Consider the following 18,805-nt stretch of genomic DNA (forward strand, 5'->3'; position numbering starts at 1 on the left):
AACAAGCAAAATCTACTTATTCAGAGCAAAGGCGCTATGCCAAGATATACCAACTGCAAGTTGAATCCTCTACTTGCAAGCAGGGGGAGAGGAGTTTCTTAGTGTACTACTGAGATCTGACATCAATCTGGAATGAACTGGACCACTATCAAATGTGAATTGGAAATGTGATGAAGATGCAAAGGCATACAAGTCACTTGTCTCTCAGCAACGGACATTTGCTTTTCTTTTGGGGTTGAACCCTTCATATGAGTTCATTAGAGTTCAGATCTTGGGAAGTAAAGACTTGCCATCAGTTCAGGAGGTTTATGCCTTAGTCCATTCAGAAAAGAGTAGAAGTGTGATGAATTGTGCAGAGCGAGAGCCAGTTGCCCTAGCTATTCGAGGAAGAATAGATTCTAATGTCAGAGGCTTCTTTAAGAAGGGTGATTCTCAAAAGAGAGTGGATGACAAGAGTTAACTTTGGTGCACTCACTGTCAAAAGACAAGACACACTAGCGATACATGTTGGGACCTCCATGGGATACCTAAATGGGAACAAGAATTGGGTAAGAAGTCAACAACTAATCAGGGTAAGAAACCAATCCAATAGAATCAGGAAAAGTATAACTCAACTAATATGGCATCTCAAGAGACTAGTCCCATGGTAACTCAGGAAAGGCACCCTAGTTGTGACCCTAAGGAAGAGATTATCAACTCCTTTCGTGACCATTTGGAGTTATATGGTAGGACTCTTCCCTAGATGGATTCTGGTCTTACTCCTACCCCCTTTGCATCTACATCAAGTAACACTACCACTGCTTTCCATGTGTCATCTCGTACATCTGATTCCCCTTGGATAATTGTCTCTGGAGCCTCAAACCACATGATTGGTAAGTCAAATTTATTTTAGGCATATAACCTCCTCTTTGGGAGAGATAAGGTGAAACTGGCTGATGGTTCATTCTCCACCATAGCCGGCCAAGGAACTATATCTCTCCCACTCGGCCTTACCCTCTCTACTTTCTTTCCGTCTTCATGTGTGTTTCAGGATTTGGCCTCGGGGAAGACGATTGGTAGAGGAAGCATGGTGGACGGTCTCTACGTATTGGAGAATAAAGCTGGTCTTGTGGCTATAGTCTACAAAGTCCTTGAGTTCATCCAGTGAGAGTCAAGCCTACTTATGGCACAGTCGTCTTGGTCATCTTTCTTTTGGTTCATTAAAAGTTATATTTCCAGAATTATTTAAGTCTTTGTCAGTTAGTAAGTTGCAGTGTCAGACATGTCAATTGAGCAAACATTGTAGAGTTTCTTTTCCTTTAAGAAATAAGAGATCTGAATTTTCTTTTCATATTGTCTATTTTGATGTTTGGAGCCCTGTTACTCTACTTACTGAGGTTGGACATAAGTACTTTATACTTTGATTGATGATTACTCTTTAGATATACTTGGGTTTACCCTATGCGATCTAGAGATGAAGTGCCCAAAATTGTGAAAGGCTTTCAATGCATGGTTTTCACTTAGTTCCAAACTAAAATTCATATTTTCTAGTCGGGCAATGCAAAAGAGTACTTCCATAGTGATCTCACAGAGTTCTTTGCTTCGTGCGGATCTCTTCATCGAAGCTCTTGTTCTAAGACACCCCAACAAAACGGTGTTGCTTAAAGGAAAAACTACTACCTTCTCGAAGTAGCTCATGGTTTATTACTCCATATGAATGTTCCGAAACGCTTTTGGATGGATGCTGTTCTGTGTGCTACATACATCGCATGCCATCTCGGTTACTAGAGTATAAGGCCCCACATCAACTTTTGTTTCCTACAACTCCATTGTCTCCCATTCCAATGCATGCTTTTGTGTGTCATTGTTTTGTTCATAACTTGTCCCCTACTTGCGGTAAACTTGATCCTCGTGCTATTCCTTGTGTTTTTCTTGGTTACCCTTTATCTCAAAAGGGTTGTCATTGCTATGATCCCACCTCACGCAAGTACTATGTCTTCGTAGATGTATCATTCTTTGAGAGTCAACCTTTGTTCTCAGTTTCTCCTCAGGGGGAGAGTAGGGTTGAGGAGAAACACACCTAGGCTCAGACTCAATTACCTCATCTTCCTGATCCTCCTCCATTCTGTGCCTTTCTTCACCACCACAAGAGCCAGCAGAGTTCAAGAGCTGTGGAACCTGAAACTATGCAACCAACATCATCGGATTCTCCAGAGGTAGATCCTCCTCATCAGGCAGGTACACTTGTTCCTATTGATATGCCTGAACCTCTCAATGTTGATTCCCCTGTCATTAATAATCTTGATGTTCCTATTGCTAAGAGAAAGGGTGTTAGATCCTGTACTACTAATCATCCTATCTCTCAGTTTGTGTCCTATGATAATATTTCACCTTCATATCGTGCATTCCTTTCTTCCGTTGATAGTGTCTCTATTCCTAAGAATGTGGCAAAAGCTTTATCCAAACCTGAAGGAAGAAATTGATGCATTGCACAAAAACCTGGTGGATCTTCCTGAAGGGAAGGAACCAGTGGGATGCAAGTGTGTGCTCACAGTGAAGCATAAGGCTGATGGAACTGTTGAAAGGTACAAGGCCAGATTGGTGGAAAAAGGTTTTACATAGGTATATGGAGTAGACTATGCAGAGATATTTGCTCTAGTAGCCAAGATGAACTCTATCAGGATTCTTCTCTTATTGGCAGCAAATCTTGACTGGGAACTTCACCAGTTGGACATTAAGAATGCTTTCTTGAATGGTGATTTAGAAGATGAAGTGTACATGACTCAACCTCCAGGTTTTTGTGCCAAAGGTAGTGAGCAGAAGGCGTGCAGGTTAAAAAAATCTTTATATTGGTTGAAACAATCACCTCAGCCCTAGTGTAGTAAGTTCCACTTAGCAGTTCACTAGATGGGGCTTAAACAATGCCAATCAGACCACACACTGTTTGTGAAGAAAGGTGAAGGGAAAATTGTAGCTTTAATTGTGTATGTGGATGACATAGTGATCACAAGAGACTGGGAGATTGGAATACAGAAACTGAAGAAATTCTTAGCCACTCAACTTGACGTGAAAGATCTAGGACCCTTACGTTATTTCCTTGGAATTGAAGTTTCCTGCTCTCAAAAGGGCATCTTTATTTTCCAACAGAAATATGTACTAGATCTACTAGAAGATACAAGCAAGTTGGGGTGAAACCAATTGACTCACCAATTGAACCTAACCATTAGCTGGGAGATAGTCAGGGGGAGTTCTTGAAAGATGTGAAGTTTCAGAGACTTGTAAGGAGACTGTTATATTTGTCTATGACCAGGCCTGATTTTGCTTATGCAGTGGGTGTCCTTAGTTAGTTCATTCACAATCCTAGGACAACTCACTTTGAAGAAGTTGCAGAGAGGATCCTTAGATACCTCCAGAAGTTTCCAAGAGCTGGTTTGCTATTCTAGAAGCGTGGACATTTAAAGGTGGAAGTATATATTGATGCTGATTGGGCAGGGGTAGTCGATGATTGAAAGTCTACCAGTGGGTATTGTACTTTTGTAGGAGGAAAATTGGTCACTTGGAGAAGTAAGAAGCAAAGTATGGTGGCTAGATCCAGTGCTGAAGCAGAATTCATAGCTTTGTCTCATGGAGTTGCTGAAGTCATGTGGATAAGAAACTTGTTAGGTGAATTGGGTTTAGTTAACATTCCTATGTCACTCTATTGTGACAATAAAGCTGCTATCAACATTGTTGCTAATCCAATCCTCCATGATAGGACGAAACACATTGTAAGGGACAAGCATTTTCTTAGAGAAAAACTTGTGAGTGGAGAAGTGTGCACTCCATATGTCATCTCAGTAGAACAACTTGCAGACATCTTCACCAAGGGGCTTCATCATGTGCGGCATAATGATTTGTGTGACAAGTTGGGCATCATTGACATCTATGCTCCAACTTGAGGGGGAGTGTTGAAATAGTTTATTTTATTTCTTGTTTATTATTTTGTCTTGTTAGGGTCTGTTTGGTCGGTTTAAAGTCTTTTTTATTTTCTGTTATTGTACTTTATTTACAGCAGTGGCACAAGGGTCTTTTTCCCTTTTATTTTAGACGCCCTATAAATATTAATAGAATCTGGCACTGCCAGAACTATTCCATTGTCAAGAAAAATAAAAAAAAAGAGGTTAAGGTTGTTTATCAGGTTTTGTAGGTTGAAGGGAGTTAGGTGTATGGGCTATGAGCCTGGAATATATTGTGAGTCAAAACTTTACAAAAAAGAAATAAGAGTAAACAACTAGGCAATACCATAAGAAAAGGAGATATATTCAAGAAACACAACATGATGTGAAATACATATTTGATGAAGAGAAGGATCATAACACAAGAAACCCTTATGATCAATACTATATCCCACTAAGGCACATAAAGTAGATTTAGTTGAAAGTTTAGTGTGTTCATGTGGGGGAAGTTGAACAAAACAGAGACAACCAATCACATGTAGACGAGAAAGATTAGGAGAACAACCAAACAAATTTTGGAAAGGGGAAGTATTTTGAAGAATAGTAGTAGGATGATAGTTCATCAAGTACACAGCTGTATTGGCTGTTTCTACCCAAATGAAGTTGGGACATGAGATTCTTGCTACAGTGTCTGCACCGTACTAATAGTATGTCCATTCTTGTTGCTCTTTAAGTTAGATTGAAATTCTCCATTAGTATATGTTGAGTTGGGCCGATTTCTAGTTATTGGGCCCAGTTATTTATCTTTTATTTTTAAGTTGTTAAGTTAGGAAGTTATTGGGCTTTAGGCCCATTAGTTTATGTTTTTTAAGTTGTGACTGTTTAGCTACTAAAGTAGCTGCCCTGCTAAGGTCATTCTTGTTATCTCTTATTCTTTTAATTTGAGTATATAATACAAAGAGGGGTTGGCGGCCAGAACTAATTCAATTCTGTTTGACATCCCACTCCTTTTCTTCTCCTCTCTTCTCTCTACTGCTGAAACTCTTCATCTTCTTCTTCTTTCTCTTCACAAGGAATTCATCTAAAACTGCAATCAGTGATTTCTACTGTATATTCTCCCCCTAAATCTGAATGGAGGATACTTGTGTTCTGAAATGAACTCAAACTATAGCATTAAATAGTTTAAATGTAGGAAACACTTCTAATGTCTGATTATTTGATAAGAATGGATCTAATAATCTCATATTATGGTTTGAGTCTCTTAAGGAACCAATTTACCTTCTGTTTCACAAAAATGCTTCCATAGGTACTTAACACAGTTTGTTGGAATAGAGGGATCTATATGTACCGGTTCATATTCTGCCTAGAAATCAAGAAAACCCGCATAATACTACTGAATTTTCTTATCTCCTTGGCAAAAGAAAATATTTCTGAATCAATCTGATATTGCCGCGACATGTTAGACTGATGATCAACTTCTATAAATAGGGGTATATGTCATAGATAGTGCACATCCCCCTCATAGTTATTGCAATGCTAGAGTTGATTGAGACAAGAATCTGGGAAACCAGTTTACCATTATCTAAGATCCATTGCTGATAAGTCTGCATTTTGTTTCACTAGGCTGAGTAACCAATCTATTCAAATAGCCTTTAGGCCTTTTCCTTAAACAAAATAGTCAAAACCGAATTTCCACGTTCCATGGTTGGCTCCATTAAGTTTAGCAGGAATGGCTTCTATCTTATCAGGCAACTTGAGGCTATCTTGAAGTAAACCAGTCTGAAATCTGATCTGATATCGAAACAAAATCTGATTTATCAAAATAGCAATATATTGTGTCCCAAAATCACAGCAGAAGATGAGACTTAAGACAACCTGTATCAAGTCTTAATCAAAATCTGACTCTTCTATCTGTTTCAAATGATTAGGGCGATACCTAATCTAAAGTTTCAGTCCAAACAAATCAGGAACGAGGGAGATCAACAGTGCTGACTAGAGGGTTGAAAGTGAAAATATGAGGGAAACTGAATAAAAGGGGTATCAAGAGGATGACCCCCCCGCCCCCCTCAACGCCCAAAGAGTCAATACATATTAAAGTATATAAGATATGAACATGAATTCCCTTACAAGGCTGAAATAAAAGATCATGAAATGAACAACATAGGATACAACAGGGACTATAGTAATACAATTCAATACTCTCCTATCTCTTATAATCACCACAGCCCTATGGCTGTTTAAATCGATAAGTTTCATTTCTTGTGGATACTTTCTAAATAATTTATATATAATATGTCCTGACTAATTTATCAAGAAAAAGATGTCCTGACTATATACACAGGCTGCTAAGGAAGCTGGTGCTCTGAAGGCTGCTAAAGATATGTTGGAAAAGCAAGTTGAAGAATTGACATTGCAATTGGAAATAGAGCAACGAATGCGGGTAAGTGTTTTACGTTTCTGAAGCACTGCACTTTTTGGCATTATATTCCAGGTAGTATTGTTAAGCAGCCTAGCAGAAGAGTTCTAATCTATTTTTGCTGTTTACGAACAAAGTTTCCTCAAGATGAGGGGTCTCTCCAACTAATTGGTATATAATGAGAGTTAAACCATAAATGTTTAATTTTTGTTGTATGGATTATTGTCTTTCTTATTTTAGGTTATATATGTTTTTTTCTTCAGTGTTGCATGGATATGGACACAAGAACCAGAATGTGATATGTCTAACAGTCCAACTCGGTAAACCTAAAAAAGTTGGACTCTTGGATGCATTTCACATGAATAATTTTTTATTGTAAATATTAGTCACAATGCTTTTAATATTGTTCATAAAATTCATAGAGAGATACAAGCATAAGAATTTAAAATGTTGAGTTGCAATTTACAATCGATAAGTTAAACTCACAGCCTCTGCCTACTTGCTATATGACCACACTAATTTTTCTTTATTGTCCTGATTTTAATGTTAACTGGAGAAGATACAATAAACAATGGGTCATAAATTATGTATAAATTGGGAAAACACAAGTGCTATAGTCCCCTTTTGGATGTTTTATATGGTTGGATCACTGTTGTATAGAAGCATTTTGTAATTTGGAGAGACAACATGACAAGCATTTTGGTGAATATGCTTGGTTCACATTGTAGCTGAGTCCGACGGGCCAGCCATGAGTTCACTTGCAAGGCCCTTCCAAAGGTGGGGTGTTCATGCAAACGTTCTGGTTTGGTTGTATGGGCCTTTTGTCATTAGTTATGACTATTTAGTGTTTTTTTTCTTTTTTTTTTTTACTTCCTGTAACCCATCGTAAATAAGAGCAGACAGTTTATAGCCTCTATTTGCTGCTTTTCTTCTCATCAATTTTCTTTCCTCTTCTTTCTGATATTTTCTATTCTTCTTATTATATTGAAGTTTGAAGGTTTATAAGTGTGTACAAAACACATACATGAGAGAGGTTGATTCTCAACCAAAGGGCATCTTGCAAGGAGCAATGCTACAGAACACACTCCTACATGGAAAAGTAAAATAAATCTGACAACTAGATGAAAATCAGTTTTCTCCTATCTATCATCCAGTGGTAACTTTGTAATTTATAGATGATTTAGACTTAAGTATTTTTAGTTCTTTCAAATTTAATTTCCTAGTTTGTTAGTGTCTTCTTAATAGTGTTTTTCATAATTTTAAAGGGGCTATTTAATTTTTAGGAGTCTCATTAGAGATTCTATAATTTTGAAAACTTGAAATGCAATAACTTTTGGGAACAATTGTGGTAGGAACCTATTTCCTAGTGTTACAGATATAATCTGTACTGGTTTCAGACCTCTACTCTTGTATAACAAACCATGCTTAGAGCTCCCTTCAAGTATCGTACAATCCTTAGAATTGCATTCCATTGTGGAACCCGAGGATTCTGCATAAATCGACTTACTACACTAATTACAACGATATGTCTACCGAGTAATCGTCATATTGTTTAACTTACCTACCAACCTCCGGTATCTTCTAGGATCTTCAAACTCCTTACCTCCATCACTACTCAACTTGACATTTGGCTTCATTGGTGTTTTAGCTGGTTTGGTAACAAACAATCCTATCTCCTCTAATAAGTCAAGACCATACTTCCTTTGGCACAAATTAATACCATGCTGAGGCCTTGCTACCTTTATCCCCAAGAAATATTTTAATTTACCTAGATCTTTTGTTTGGAAGTGATCAAGTAGAAAGGTCTTCAACTTATCAATCCCCAAATTATCACTATTGGTAATAACAATGTCATCTACATATATTACCAATAAAATCTTCCCAACACTTGAATCATGGATAAATACTAGATGATCAACCTAACATTGTTTCATGCCAAATTCTTTTACCACTTCATTGAATTTGCCAAACCATGCATGGGGAGACTGTTTAAGTCCATAAATGGCCTTCTTGAGTCTACACACCTTACCATCCTCCCCTTGAGCAACAAACCCTGGTGCTTGGTCCATATAGACCTCCTCAAGAAGATCACCATGTAAAAAGGCATTCTTGATGTCGAGTTGAAACAAAGGCTAATCATACATAGTAGCTAGAGATATCAAACCACGATCTGTCAATCTTAGCAGCAAGAGAGAAGGTCTTTGTGTAGTCAATGCCATACAATTGTTAGTAACCTTTGGCAACCAACTAAGTTTTCAACCGCTCTACACTATCATCTGGTAAATACTTGATAGTGTGTACCCACTTACACCCTATAACATGCTTGCTAGGAGGGAGAGTGGTGAGGTTCCATGTATGATTATGAGCCAGAGCTGAGAGTTCTTCCATTGTTTGGTGTCATCCTGGAGAGGTAAGGGCTTCTTGGTCATCCTTAGGAATAAAAACAAAAGATAGTAGAGAAATAAACTATCGATGAATAGAAAGGTGAGATATAGAATTATAATTAGAAATGTGGTGAAGACTGTTATTGCATTTACCTTTTCGCAAGGCAATTGGAAGGTCAAGGTCAGAGAGAGAGGGTGAATTTGGTGTAGAAACAATTGCCGGATTGGTGGTTGTTTAGCAGGAAGCTGCACTAGAGATGAGGGCTTGGTTACAATTGGAAGTGGAATGGGGTCCTCAACTAGAACAGGAAGTGGAGGTGGGGCTGAGCACCTCAATGAAACTCAAAGAAAGTAACATCTAGAGAAACAAAAGAATGTTGGGAACTGAAATTATAACACTTATACCCTTTCTGGGTACTGGAATAGCCAAGAAAAGCACACTTAGTAGATCGTGCATCTAATTTGTCCATCCCAAGCCCAAGATTATGAACAAAACATACATCCAAAATCCCTAGAGTGAGAGGGAAAGGAGACAAAGTGGGGAACAAAACGGAGAAGGGAGAATGACCTTCAAGGATAGACATTGGCATCCGATTAATAAGGAAGCAAGATGTAAGCATTGCATCACTCCAAAAACAATCAGTACATTCATATGGTGCAAAAGGAATCGAGCGGCCTCTAATAGATGGCCGATTCTTTTTCCTAGCGACCCTATTTTGTTAAGGAGTATAAGTACATGTGCTTTGATGAAATATTCTTGACCATTGTCAGAATGAAGAATTTTAATGTGTATAACAAACTGAGTTCAAATTTCATCATGAAACTTTTTGAAAATGGAAAAGATTTCACTCCTTTTTTTCATAAGATAATGCTATGTCATCCTTGAATAATTATCAACAAAAATTACAAAATACTTGTAACCATTGTATGAAACTATTTTATTTGGACCCCAAATGTTTGAATAGACTAAAGAAAAGGATTCGACATACAATTACCAACCCTAGGACTAAAGGGAAGACAATGATGTTTCCTATACTAACACAACTTACATTCCAAAGTAAAAAGACAACTCAACGACGAAACAAGTAATTTAAGTGCCTTAAGAGATTGATGACCAAGCCTGTAGTGCCACTAGAGAGAAAGATATGTTTGAAGAGTTGTTGACGAACCAACTCCATCAGGATAATATAGTCCATCAACTTTATGCCCTCCACCAATCTCCATCCCTGTCTTGAGAGCTTGAAAAACATAAAAAGAAGGGTAAAAGGTGATAGAGCAATTAAGAGGCTTGGTCAATTTACTAATAGACATAAGGTTAAAGGGGAATTTAGGAACATACAAAACTAAAGACAAGGGTAATGAATCTATGTTAACATTACTAATGCCACAAATAGAAGATGTGAAGCCATTAGCAAGAGTAACTGTGTGAGATGTACAAGATTGAGAAAGAAAAGAAAACACACCTGGAGTCTTGGTCATATTATCGGAAGTCGATAATCTAATGGGAAGGTTTGGATGCTAGATAAGCCATTTCTGAGTGGGTAAGGGTAGTTATTTCTTTCTCGAAGGCATCTGTAGATGTAGGTGTATGATCAATGTGTTGAATTTCATCTCTCATACCACCATCACTAGACATTGCATGATGGGCTTAGGTTGTGGGTGGAACATGTCGATCATAACAAAATTTTATTGTCTCCCCCATTCTATAGTACGTTCACTTCCTCGAACAATTACTATGCCCTCTACCACAAGCTGCCCTTCAAATTTTGACCTCCAATGCGCCCACCTCCATGATTGAACATGGGACCACTACCACCACCATGACCTAGCTGAACTCCTTGAGCTCGCCCTCTACCTCCATGACCTCCCCCTCTTGTCATTGCCAAAGCAGACCCATTAGATAAAGTTGAGTTTTCTGTAGGTCCAATAGAAATCCTCTAAAGATGGGCAAACACCTCAAGAGAGGGAAGGGCAGACCCACCTAGTATTATGCTCTCACTGGTTCATATTTGATAAAATTTAGATTTGTACTGGTTTTAGTTCTAGAATAACAGAGAAAAAGAGAGAAGAGAGAGAATAGAAGGAAGAGAAGAGAAGAAAAATAAGAGTAAGGCTGATTCGACCCCTTTACAGTCAACTCTTACAATTTTCAACCTTCAATCTATTAAGAATCTGGTTACGTCAACCTATATAGCTGACTCTAACCCTCCCCCGTCAAGCTGGTGATTATATGTCATATAGTCCCGGCTTGTTGCATATGTAATCCACTCTTCCCCAATTCAACCCTTTGGTGAATAAGTCTGCCCATTGACTTCTTGTGTTTAAAAATGTTGTACTTATCACTCCACGGAGCACCTTCTCTTTCACAAAGTGACAATCAACTTCTATATGTTTTGTTCTCTCATGGAAAGTAGATTGGAAGAAATGTAGACTGTAGCTTGGTTGTCACAATATAGCTTCACAAGGGTATCAATTGTTTACCTGATCTATAGTAAGAGGTTCCTCAACCACACAAGCTTACATGTTGTGTGTGCCATAGCTCTATATTTAGCTTATGCACTATTTCTTGCTACCACATTCTGCTTTCTCTTCCATGTCACCAAATTGCCCCCAAAAAAGTACAATACCCTGTAGTGGACCTCCTATCAAATATTGAACCGGTCCAATCAGCATCAGTATATTCCTCTATCTCAAGGCTTCCTCCTTTCTTATATAACAAGCCATGACTTGGAGCTCCCTTAAAGTACCTTACAATCCTTAGAACTGCATCCCAATTTGGAACTTGAGGATTCTACATTAACTGGTTCACCACACTAATTGCAAATGAGATATCTTGCCAAGTAGTGGTTAGGTAGTTCAATTTACCCACCAAACTCCTATACCTTCCATGGTCTTCAAACTCCTTGTAGTGGGCCGTAATTTCTTTGTTTTTCTTTAAGTTATGTTTATGACTTGTTTTAGTAGGTAGTGGGCCTTAGTTATGGGCATGTTTTCTGTTTGTTATTGTTGTCTTTAGTGATGGACGTCCTACTAAGGGCACGCATGTAGTCATCCTTATTTTTTGATAACAAAAGAACAAAAGAGTTCACTGGGGGCTGAAGAGAGGTTTTGAACTACTCTCTCTTTTTCTTCTTCCTTTTCTTCCATCTTCTTCTTTTCTCCTGTTTCTTTTCTTTTAATTCAGATTATTGCAGGTGTGGTTTCTAACTTGGTATCAGAGCAGGTTCTCACTTTTTCTTTCTTCTCTTTTTGCCCATACACAGATTGTTTGGAGAACTGATTGGCTGATTAGGTAACAGCGTATGTAGCCCAATTGGAAGGGTTTTTTGAAGAGGTTCTGTGAAAATTTTCGTCCCTAGTAGAAGCCTAAGGCTGGTTTTTGTAGGTTTTTTTTCCCCCGAAAACCCTTAACAATTGGAGAAAACTAGTTACAGGTCCTAGAGACACTTTGAAGCTGGAACTTGGGGATCAAAGGGTAGCCTTTTGATTATAATTAAGGGCGATTTGAGTTGGATAAGGTTTTGGAACCTTTGGTAGGAGCTGTTGAACTTCCTCCTGTTCTCCCAGTTGGGTGGGATGAAACTAAAGATCAACACTAGGAAGAGAGATGTTGTTTGTGAATACTACAAGAAGCCTAAACATACTAAAAACATTTGTTGGAAGCTGCATCCAGAGCTGATACCTACTAGACTCAAGAATGTAAATAGTGGAAAAAGGAATGAGAATGGGAAAAGTGGAAATGTAAATGTAGCCACCTTAGAAAGTAAATAGGGGCATAGTGGTGAAAAGTTGGTGGGAGAGCAACTAGTTGCTACCAGGGCTGAGTATGAGAAGTATGGCCGAATAATTAGTCACCTGGAATCTACTACTATAACACTTACTTCATTAAAGACTGTTCCCTCTTCTTCCGCATATGCCCATTCAGGTATTCGTGCTACTGTGAATCATGCTTCTATCTTAGGTAATCGTAGGATCCCTTGGATAATTGATTATGGTGTCTCCGACTATGTGACTAGTGTGTTCCATTTATTTTCTACTTATCAACATTTATTTGGTCGAGATAAGAACATCTTTGTTGATGGCTCTCTTGATTCCATCTTTGGCAAAGGAAACATTAGAGCTTTAGACACCCTCACCTTATCCTTAGTCATTCATGTTCCTAAATTAAACACTAATTTTCTTTAGTTAGTAATTTGACAAAATCTTTGAATTGCATTGTGACCTTCTTCTCTTCTTATTGTGTTTTTCAGGACACATACTCTCATAAGGTGATTAGGAGTGGCCATGAGGTGAATGGGATATACTTGTTGGACATGCTTGGATAAAGTCAAGTATCAACTTCGAGAGCAACTTTTGGCTCAAATGTGTTAGAGTTAGACAGTTGTATTATGTTATGTCATTAACGTTTGGGTCATGTTTCATTTTCTTCATTGAGTGTTTTGTTTCTAGTTTTGTTTAAAGAAACTAAGATGTCAAGTCTACATGTGAGTCGTGTGAGTTGTCAAAACATTGTAGAAACCAATGTTTTCAATTTGCTGTTGACCCAGATGGTTGGACTGTTAGGCCTGGGAATCGGTCAGGAAACCGGTTCCGTTTTATCCCAAACCAGGTCCTTAGCAAAAAACTGTTGAATTGGTCAACTATCCGTTGACCTAGGTAATCGAATCGTCGACCTATTCCTGGTTCAACGTTTTTGGCCGCTTTTTATTTAATTATTATTTTTTTATTTTTTTGTTGGAACGGACCATCTGTTTGAATCGGTCCAACCATCGACCCGGAAACCGGTGGCCACAACAGTTCCGGTTCCTGTTCTAAAGTACCTAAACCTGTAAAACAATTTGATGAATTTGTCCCCTTACTCTAGAACAGAATGGGGTAGCCGAAAGAAAGAACCGACATGTTGTTGAAGTAACTAGGAGCATCCTTTTTCCTTACCATGTTCTAGTGAGATTTTGGGGGTGATGCAGTGATGACAACTACCTACCTTATTAACCACACCCTTTTCGAGTCTTGGGATTCAAATCTCCCTTTGTTGTCTTGTTTCCTAAGAGTGAATTGTTTCCTAATTCATTGCATGTCTTTGGGTGCACGTGTTATGTTCATGTACCTAGTTCTCAGAGACATAAGTTTGAACCTATGGACCAGAAGTGCATTTTCTTAGGGTATGCCTCCGCACAAAAGGGCTATTGCTGTTTTGATCCCACTAGTGGAACTCATTTTGTCTCCATGGATGTTAGCTTTGCAAAGTCACTTCCATTTTATGGTTGTTCTTTTGAGAAAGAGCATTCTGTTGAACTGTTCTTCTGAGGGGGAGCATTTCGTTGAACTGTTTTCTTCACCACTTCCTCTCCCTTCTCCTATTGATCTTGAGATTAAGTCTCTTGTGGTTCCTTTTGTTTTAGTGGTAGAGCCTTCGTCTCCTAGTTCTACCATTCTTGCTCCTCCTCGTCCTCCTCGTAATAGTCCTCCAATTATCATTACTCATCCTAGTTCAGATGTGGCACCAGAGATAAAGGCTACGACATGATCAAGTTGTTCTCTCGTACTAGTCATTCAACCCCTACTTCAGAACCTCCCTTACTAGACTTGAACCTACCTATTGTTGTTAGAAAAGGTAAGAGGAAATGTACAACACAATGTATTTCAAATACCTGTCTTACAACCCATTATCCCCAACTTATTATTCTTTCTTAGCCTCTATTTCTTCTTGGCCTAAACCCAAGTCAATTATAGAGGCCTTGTCTAAGCCAGAATGGAGGGAGGCTATGAGAAATAAAATAAAAGCACTTTGTAAAAATCATACCTGGGATATTGTGGATTTGCCTCATGGGAAGGAACCAGTGGGATGTAAGTGTGTGTTCACTATCAAGTATCATGTTGATGGAACCATTAAGAGGTATAAGGCTTGTCTAGTACAAGGGTTATATGCAGGTATATGGAGTTGATTATATGGAGACTTTCTCACCAGTTGCAAGAATGACTATAGTGAGAGTTCTGTTATCCTTGGTAGTGAGTTATGAGTGGCCCTTATATCAATTTGATGTGAAGAATGCTCTCTTAAATGGAGGCTTTGATTGAAGAGGTTTATATGTCACTTATGCTGGGTATGTATTGTAAGGAAATGCAGGGCAAGGTATGAAAGTTGAAGAAATCTCTTTATGGCCTCAAGCAATCCCCACGATCTTGGTTTGATAAATTCAGAGCTCCACTTGTTGAGTTTGGCCGTACATACACACAATCCAACCATACCTTGTTTGTGAAGAGGAAAGGCACTTGGGTTACCTTGCTCATTGTTTATGTTGATGATATTGATGTTATAGGGAGTCATACAAAGGAGTTAAGGCACTCAATACATTCCTTAACTAAAAGTTTGAAATTAAGGATTTAGGGGAATTGGGATGTTTCCTGGGAATCGAAGTTGGTAGGTGTAAAGATGGCATCTTCATCTCCCAATGGAAGTATGCGTTAGATCTTCTCACGGAGAATTTGGTGCCAAACCTGTTTCTACGCCTATTTATGCTAACCTAAACTCTCAATTGATGATGGTGAACTTTTGGTAGACATGGGAGTGTTCTAGAGACTTTTGGCAAGTTGTTGTACCTTTGCATAACATGACCACATATCTCATTTGCTGTTAACGTGATCAGTCAGTTTATGCATGCCCCTAAAGACACACATATGGCTGTTGTAGAATGAGTTTTGTGTTACTTGAAGGGAACTCCAGGAAAGGGTATCCTCTTCTCTAGGCATAGACACATGGAGCTAGAGGCTTACACAGATGTCGATGGGATGGTAGTATCGTTGATGGGAGATCTACATCGGGTTATTGTGCCTTGGTTGCAGGGAACATTGTCTCTTGGATGAGTAAGAAAAATTCAGTAGTAGCTAGGTCTTTGGCTGAGGTAGAGTATAGGATAGTGGCACATGGAGTTTCAAAGTTGTTATGGCTCAGGTCTTGAAGAGGAGATGGGTATTACACATGATAAGCCGTTAATGCTTTACTTGATAATCAAGTTGCGATGAAAATGACTCATAAACCAGTTCAACATGACAGGACAAAACATATTGAAGTTGATCACATTTTATAAGAGAAAGGGTAGTTTTCTTTGAAGTTTACCTTCCTTTAATTGCCTTAGAGCAATAGTTAGTAGATGTTCTAACCAAGGGTGTCCCGAGGGCAAAGTTACAACATTGTGTAAGAAAGTTCGGCATGATTGATATCAATGCTTAGCTTGACGGGGAGTGTAGAGATAATGGGTCGAATGGAACTTAGTTTCTTTGTTTTTCTTTAAGTTATGTTTATGACTTGTGTTAGTAGGTAGTGAACCTTAGTTATGGGCCTGTTTTCTCTTTTTCTTATTGTTTTTATTATTGTAGTCTTTAGTGATGGACACATTACTAAGGGTACTCATGTAATTGTCCTTATTTTTTAACAACAAAAGAATAAAAGAGATCATTGGGGGCTGAAGAGAGGTTTTGAACTAATCTCTTCTTCTTCCTTTTCTTCTATCTTCTTCCTCTATCACTTCTCTCCAATCTCTTTTTTCTCCTGTTTCTTTTCTTTTAATTTAGATTATTGCAGGGGTGATTTACAACTCTCCTTACCTTCATCACTACTCTAGTTGACATTTGGTTCCATGGGTGTTTTAACTGGTTTGGCACCCAATTGGTTTAGTACTTATACCTTGCTACCTCCATCCCCAAGAAATATATTAATTTACAAAGATCCTTTGTTTGGAAGTGATCAAGCAGAAAAGTCTCCAACCTATCAATTCCCAACCCGCCACTACTGGTAATAACAATGCCATCTACATATATCACTAGTAAAATCTTCCCAACACTTGAGTCATGGCTAAATACTGAATGGTCAACTAGCACGGGGAGACTGTTTAAGTGCCTGCTTGGCAAGTCTTTTCCAGAAGATCTGTTACAAGATCTAATAGTTAAAAGACAGGGTGAGCTTTTGCAAATAGATCCTGGAAGACGAAAGATTGTTTGGTTGAAATTATTTTTCATAGATCTCAGGAAAGACCATAAAAGCTCAAGACCGTTTGGTAATGTGATAAAATATGTGTTATGTATATATGAATGTCTTGTGTATGGGCCAGCAAACCTTTCATTTAACACGTGGAACCCACATACATTTTTAAGGTGGGCCCCACACACCATGGATGGACATGTATGTGGGCCCACATACATTTTACATGGTGGGCCCGACATACCATTGGTGGACATGCATGTGGGGTCCATGTGTGGACATGTATGTAGGGCCCACATACATTTTTCAAGGTGAGCCCCACATATCATTAGTGGACATGTATGTGGGGTCCATATGTGGACATGTATGTGGGGCCCACGTACATTTTACAAGGTTGGCCTGACATACCATTGGTGGACATGCATGTGGAGTCCATGTGTGGACATGTATGTGGGGCAGCAAGAGCAGAAGGAGAGAACTGAGAGCAGATGTGTTAACTGGAGTAGTTCACCCTCCTTTTATAAGCCCTAAGGATCAGCACTCCTAATCCAATTAGGAGGAGTCCAATCCAAATCTTTATTTGGATTTGGACTCTTTAAGTGGATAAGACTTATCCTCTTATCCTAATTGCTGATTCAAACCCATATCCATACCCATACTTGCCCATGTCACATGACTGCTTAAGTTGTCATGTGACCACTTGATTAATCTAATTAATCATGGGCTTTAGGCCCATTAAACATGTGGCTCACGACCCTAGATAGTTGCTGGCCCTTTTGGCTTTCTTTGTATGGCGTGGGACCCCAATAATGACCTCACATAAGCCCATATGGGTTCGGACAACCTTTTGTGAAAATGCCTGGCTGAATTCACTGTCAAGTACAGTGAACCCTTGAGTCCGTCAATATGGGCTCTTAATGGGCCCAACATTTACATTAAATGATCATTGAGTCCGGCCATCCTATGAAGGCCCAAGGACAATGGACTTAAGTGAGATATAGCCCATCAGGTAAAACAACCCTAAATGGTGGTCTCTTGCACTTAACCTCTCAACCCTTAATGATCGAACATTGCTTGACAGGGAAGGACCTCTCCCCTAGCTGCTAGGTGTAGTGTTGCACTCTCTGCTCGGATGGGTCTCGGGAATTAAAACCTTTTGCAAACCTTTTTCTTAAAACATAATATATATATAATTTTCATATAAATATATTTTGCAAAACAAATATCAAACAAGTTTGAAATTGACTGCCGACAGTTTTGGTTTCCATCAGAGAGTGTAGTCCCGATCATTCACTTTGTCCGATAGAGGGGCTGATCTTGTCACTATGATCACCCACTCGAGTGAATTCTTAGATTGCCCCAACGTACCTAAGTTTTGACCCTAGAAGGATCTCACTAATTGGCATATCAAAGACAACCCAATCCGACACCCAGTGTAGTACTATAATCGAGTCTAGGGGTTAGGTGTAATTTTCCAGTTTTGCACACCAGTCTCCATGGTCCAGGGCATAACTGGAAAAGGTTCCGGGTTCAGTGTTTCAAACAAACACACACTACATGTGCTTTGAGTCTAACCCTGGCAGCTAAGACAGGCTGCCCCAACCTTCTTGGCAGCACATTAGTGTCAGCCTTGGCAGGATAAACTTCCCCAAGTCTATCCAACAGCTGAGAGCATTCTAAACTAACACGAGCCTCATAAGTGTCCAGTTTAAGGGTAATTACGTAGAAGTACACCAAATATAACATGAATCAATTATGTACTTTTATTCATTTACAATAAATGGATATGCACATTAATCCGATTGGAGCTAAGGGCATAGACTGTCTAATAGTGTGGACATGTATGTGGGCCCACATACATTTTACAAGGTGGGCCCCACATGCCATTGGTGGACATGCATGTGGTTCCATATGTGGACATGTATGTGGGCCCCACATAATACCTAATGTTGGCCCATATAAATTTTCCAAGGTGGGCCCCACATATCATTGGTAGGTCCCACTTGCACATTCAAATAGTTTTTTTGTGAAAATAACCTATTTTCTCCCAAGTGTGTGCATCATGCCACATATTCGAAGAAGGCGGGGTGCTAAAAGATTGTAAAAGCTTCAT

The 18,805-nt window shown here is 38.9% G+C and overlaps 1 protein-coding gene across 3 annotated transcripts in view; it reads left to right on the forward strand.

Annotated features, from left to right (window-relative positions):
• Window positions 1–18,805, forward strand: part of LOC104602108 (myosin-6) — a 126,270-nt gene that overhangs the window by 34,277 nt on the left and 73,188 nt on the right. For 2 of the 3 annotated variants that reach the window (XM_010265678.3, XM_010265677.3), the window contains exon 23: window positions 6,256–6,354. The exons of the other annotated variant lie outside the window; for it this stretch is intronic. In XM_010265678.3, the coding sequence (XP_010263980.2) occupies window positions 6,256–6,354 (99 nt within the window). The remainder of the gene's footprint in view (window positions 1–6,255; window positions 6,355–18,805) is intronic. 3 annotated transcript variants of the gene reach the window in all.

The sequence above is a fragment of the Nelumbo nucifera genome, chromosome 3 (genome assembly GCF_055504915.1).
Source record: "Nelumbo nucifera cultivar China Antique chromosome 3, China Antique-T2T, whole genome shotgun sequence".
Classification (NCBI taxonomy): Eukaryota; Viridiplantae; Streptophyta; class Magnoliopsida; order Proteales; family Nelumbonaceae; genus Nelumbo; species Nelumbo nucifera.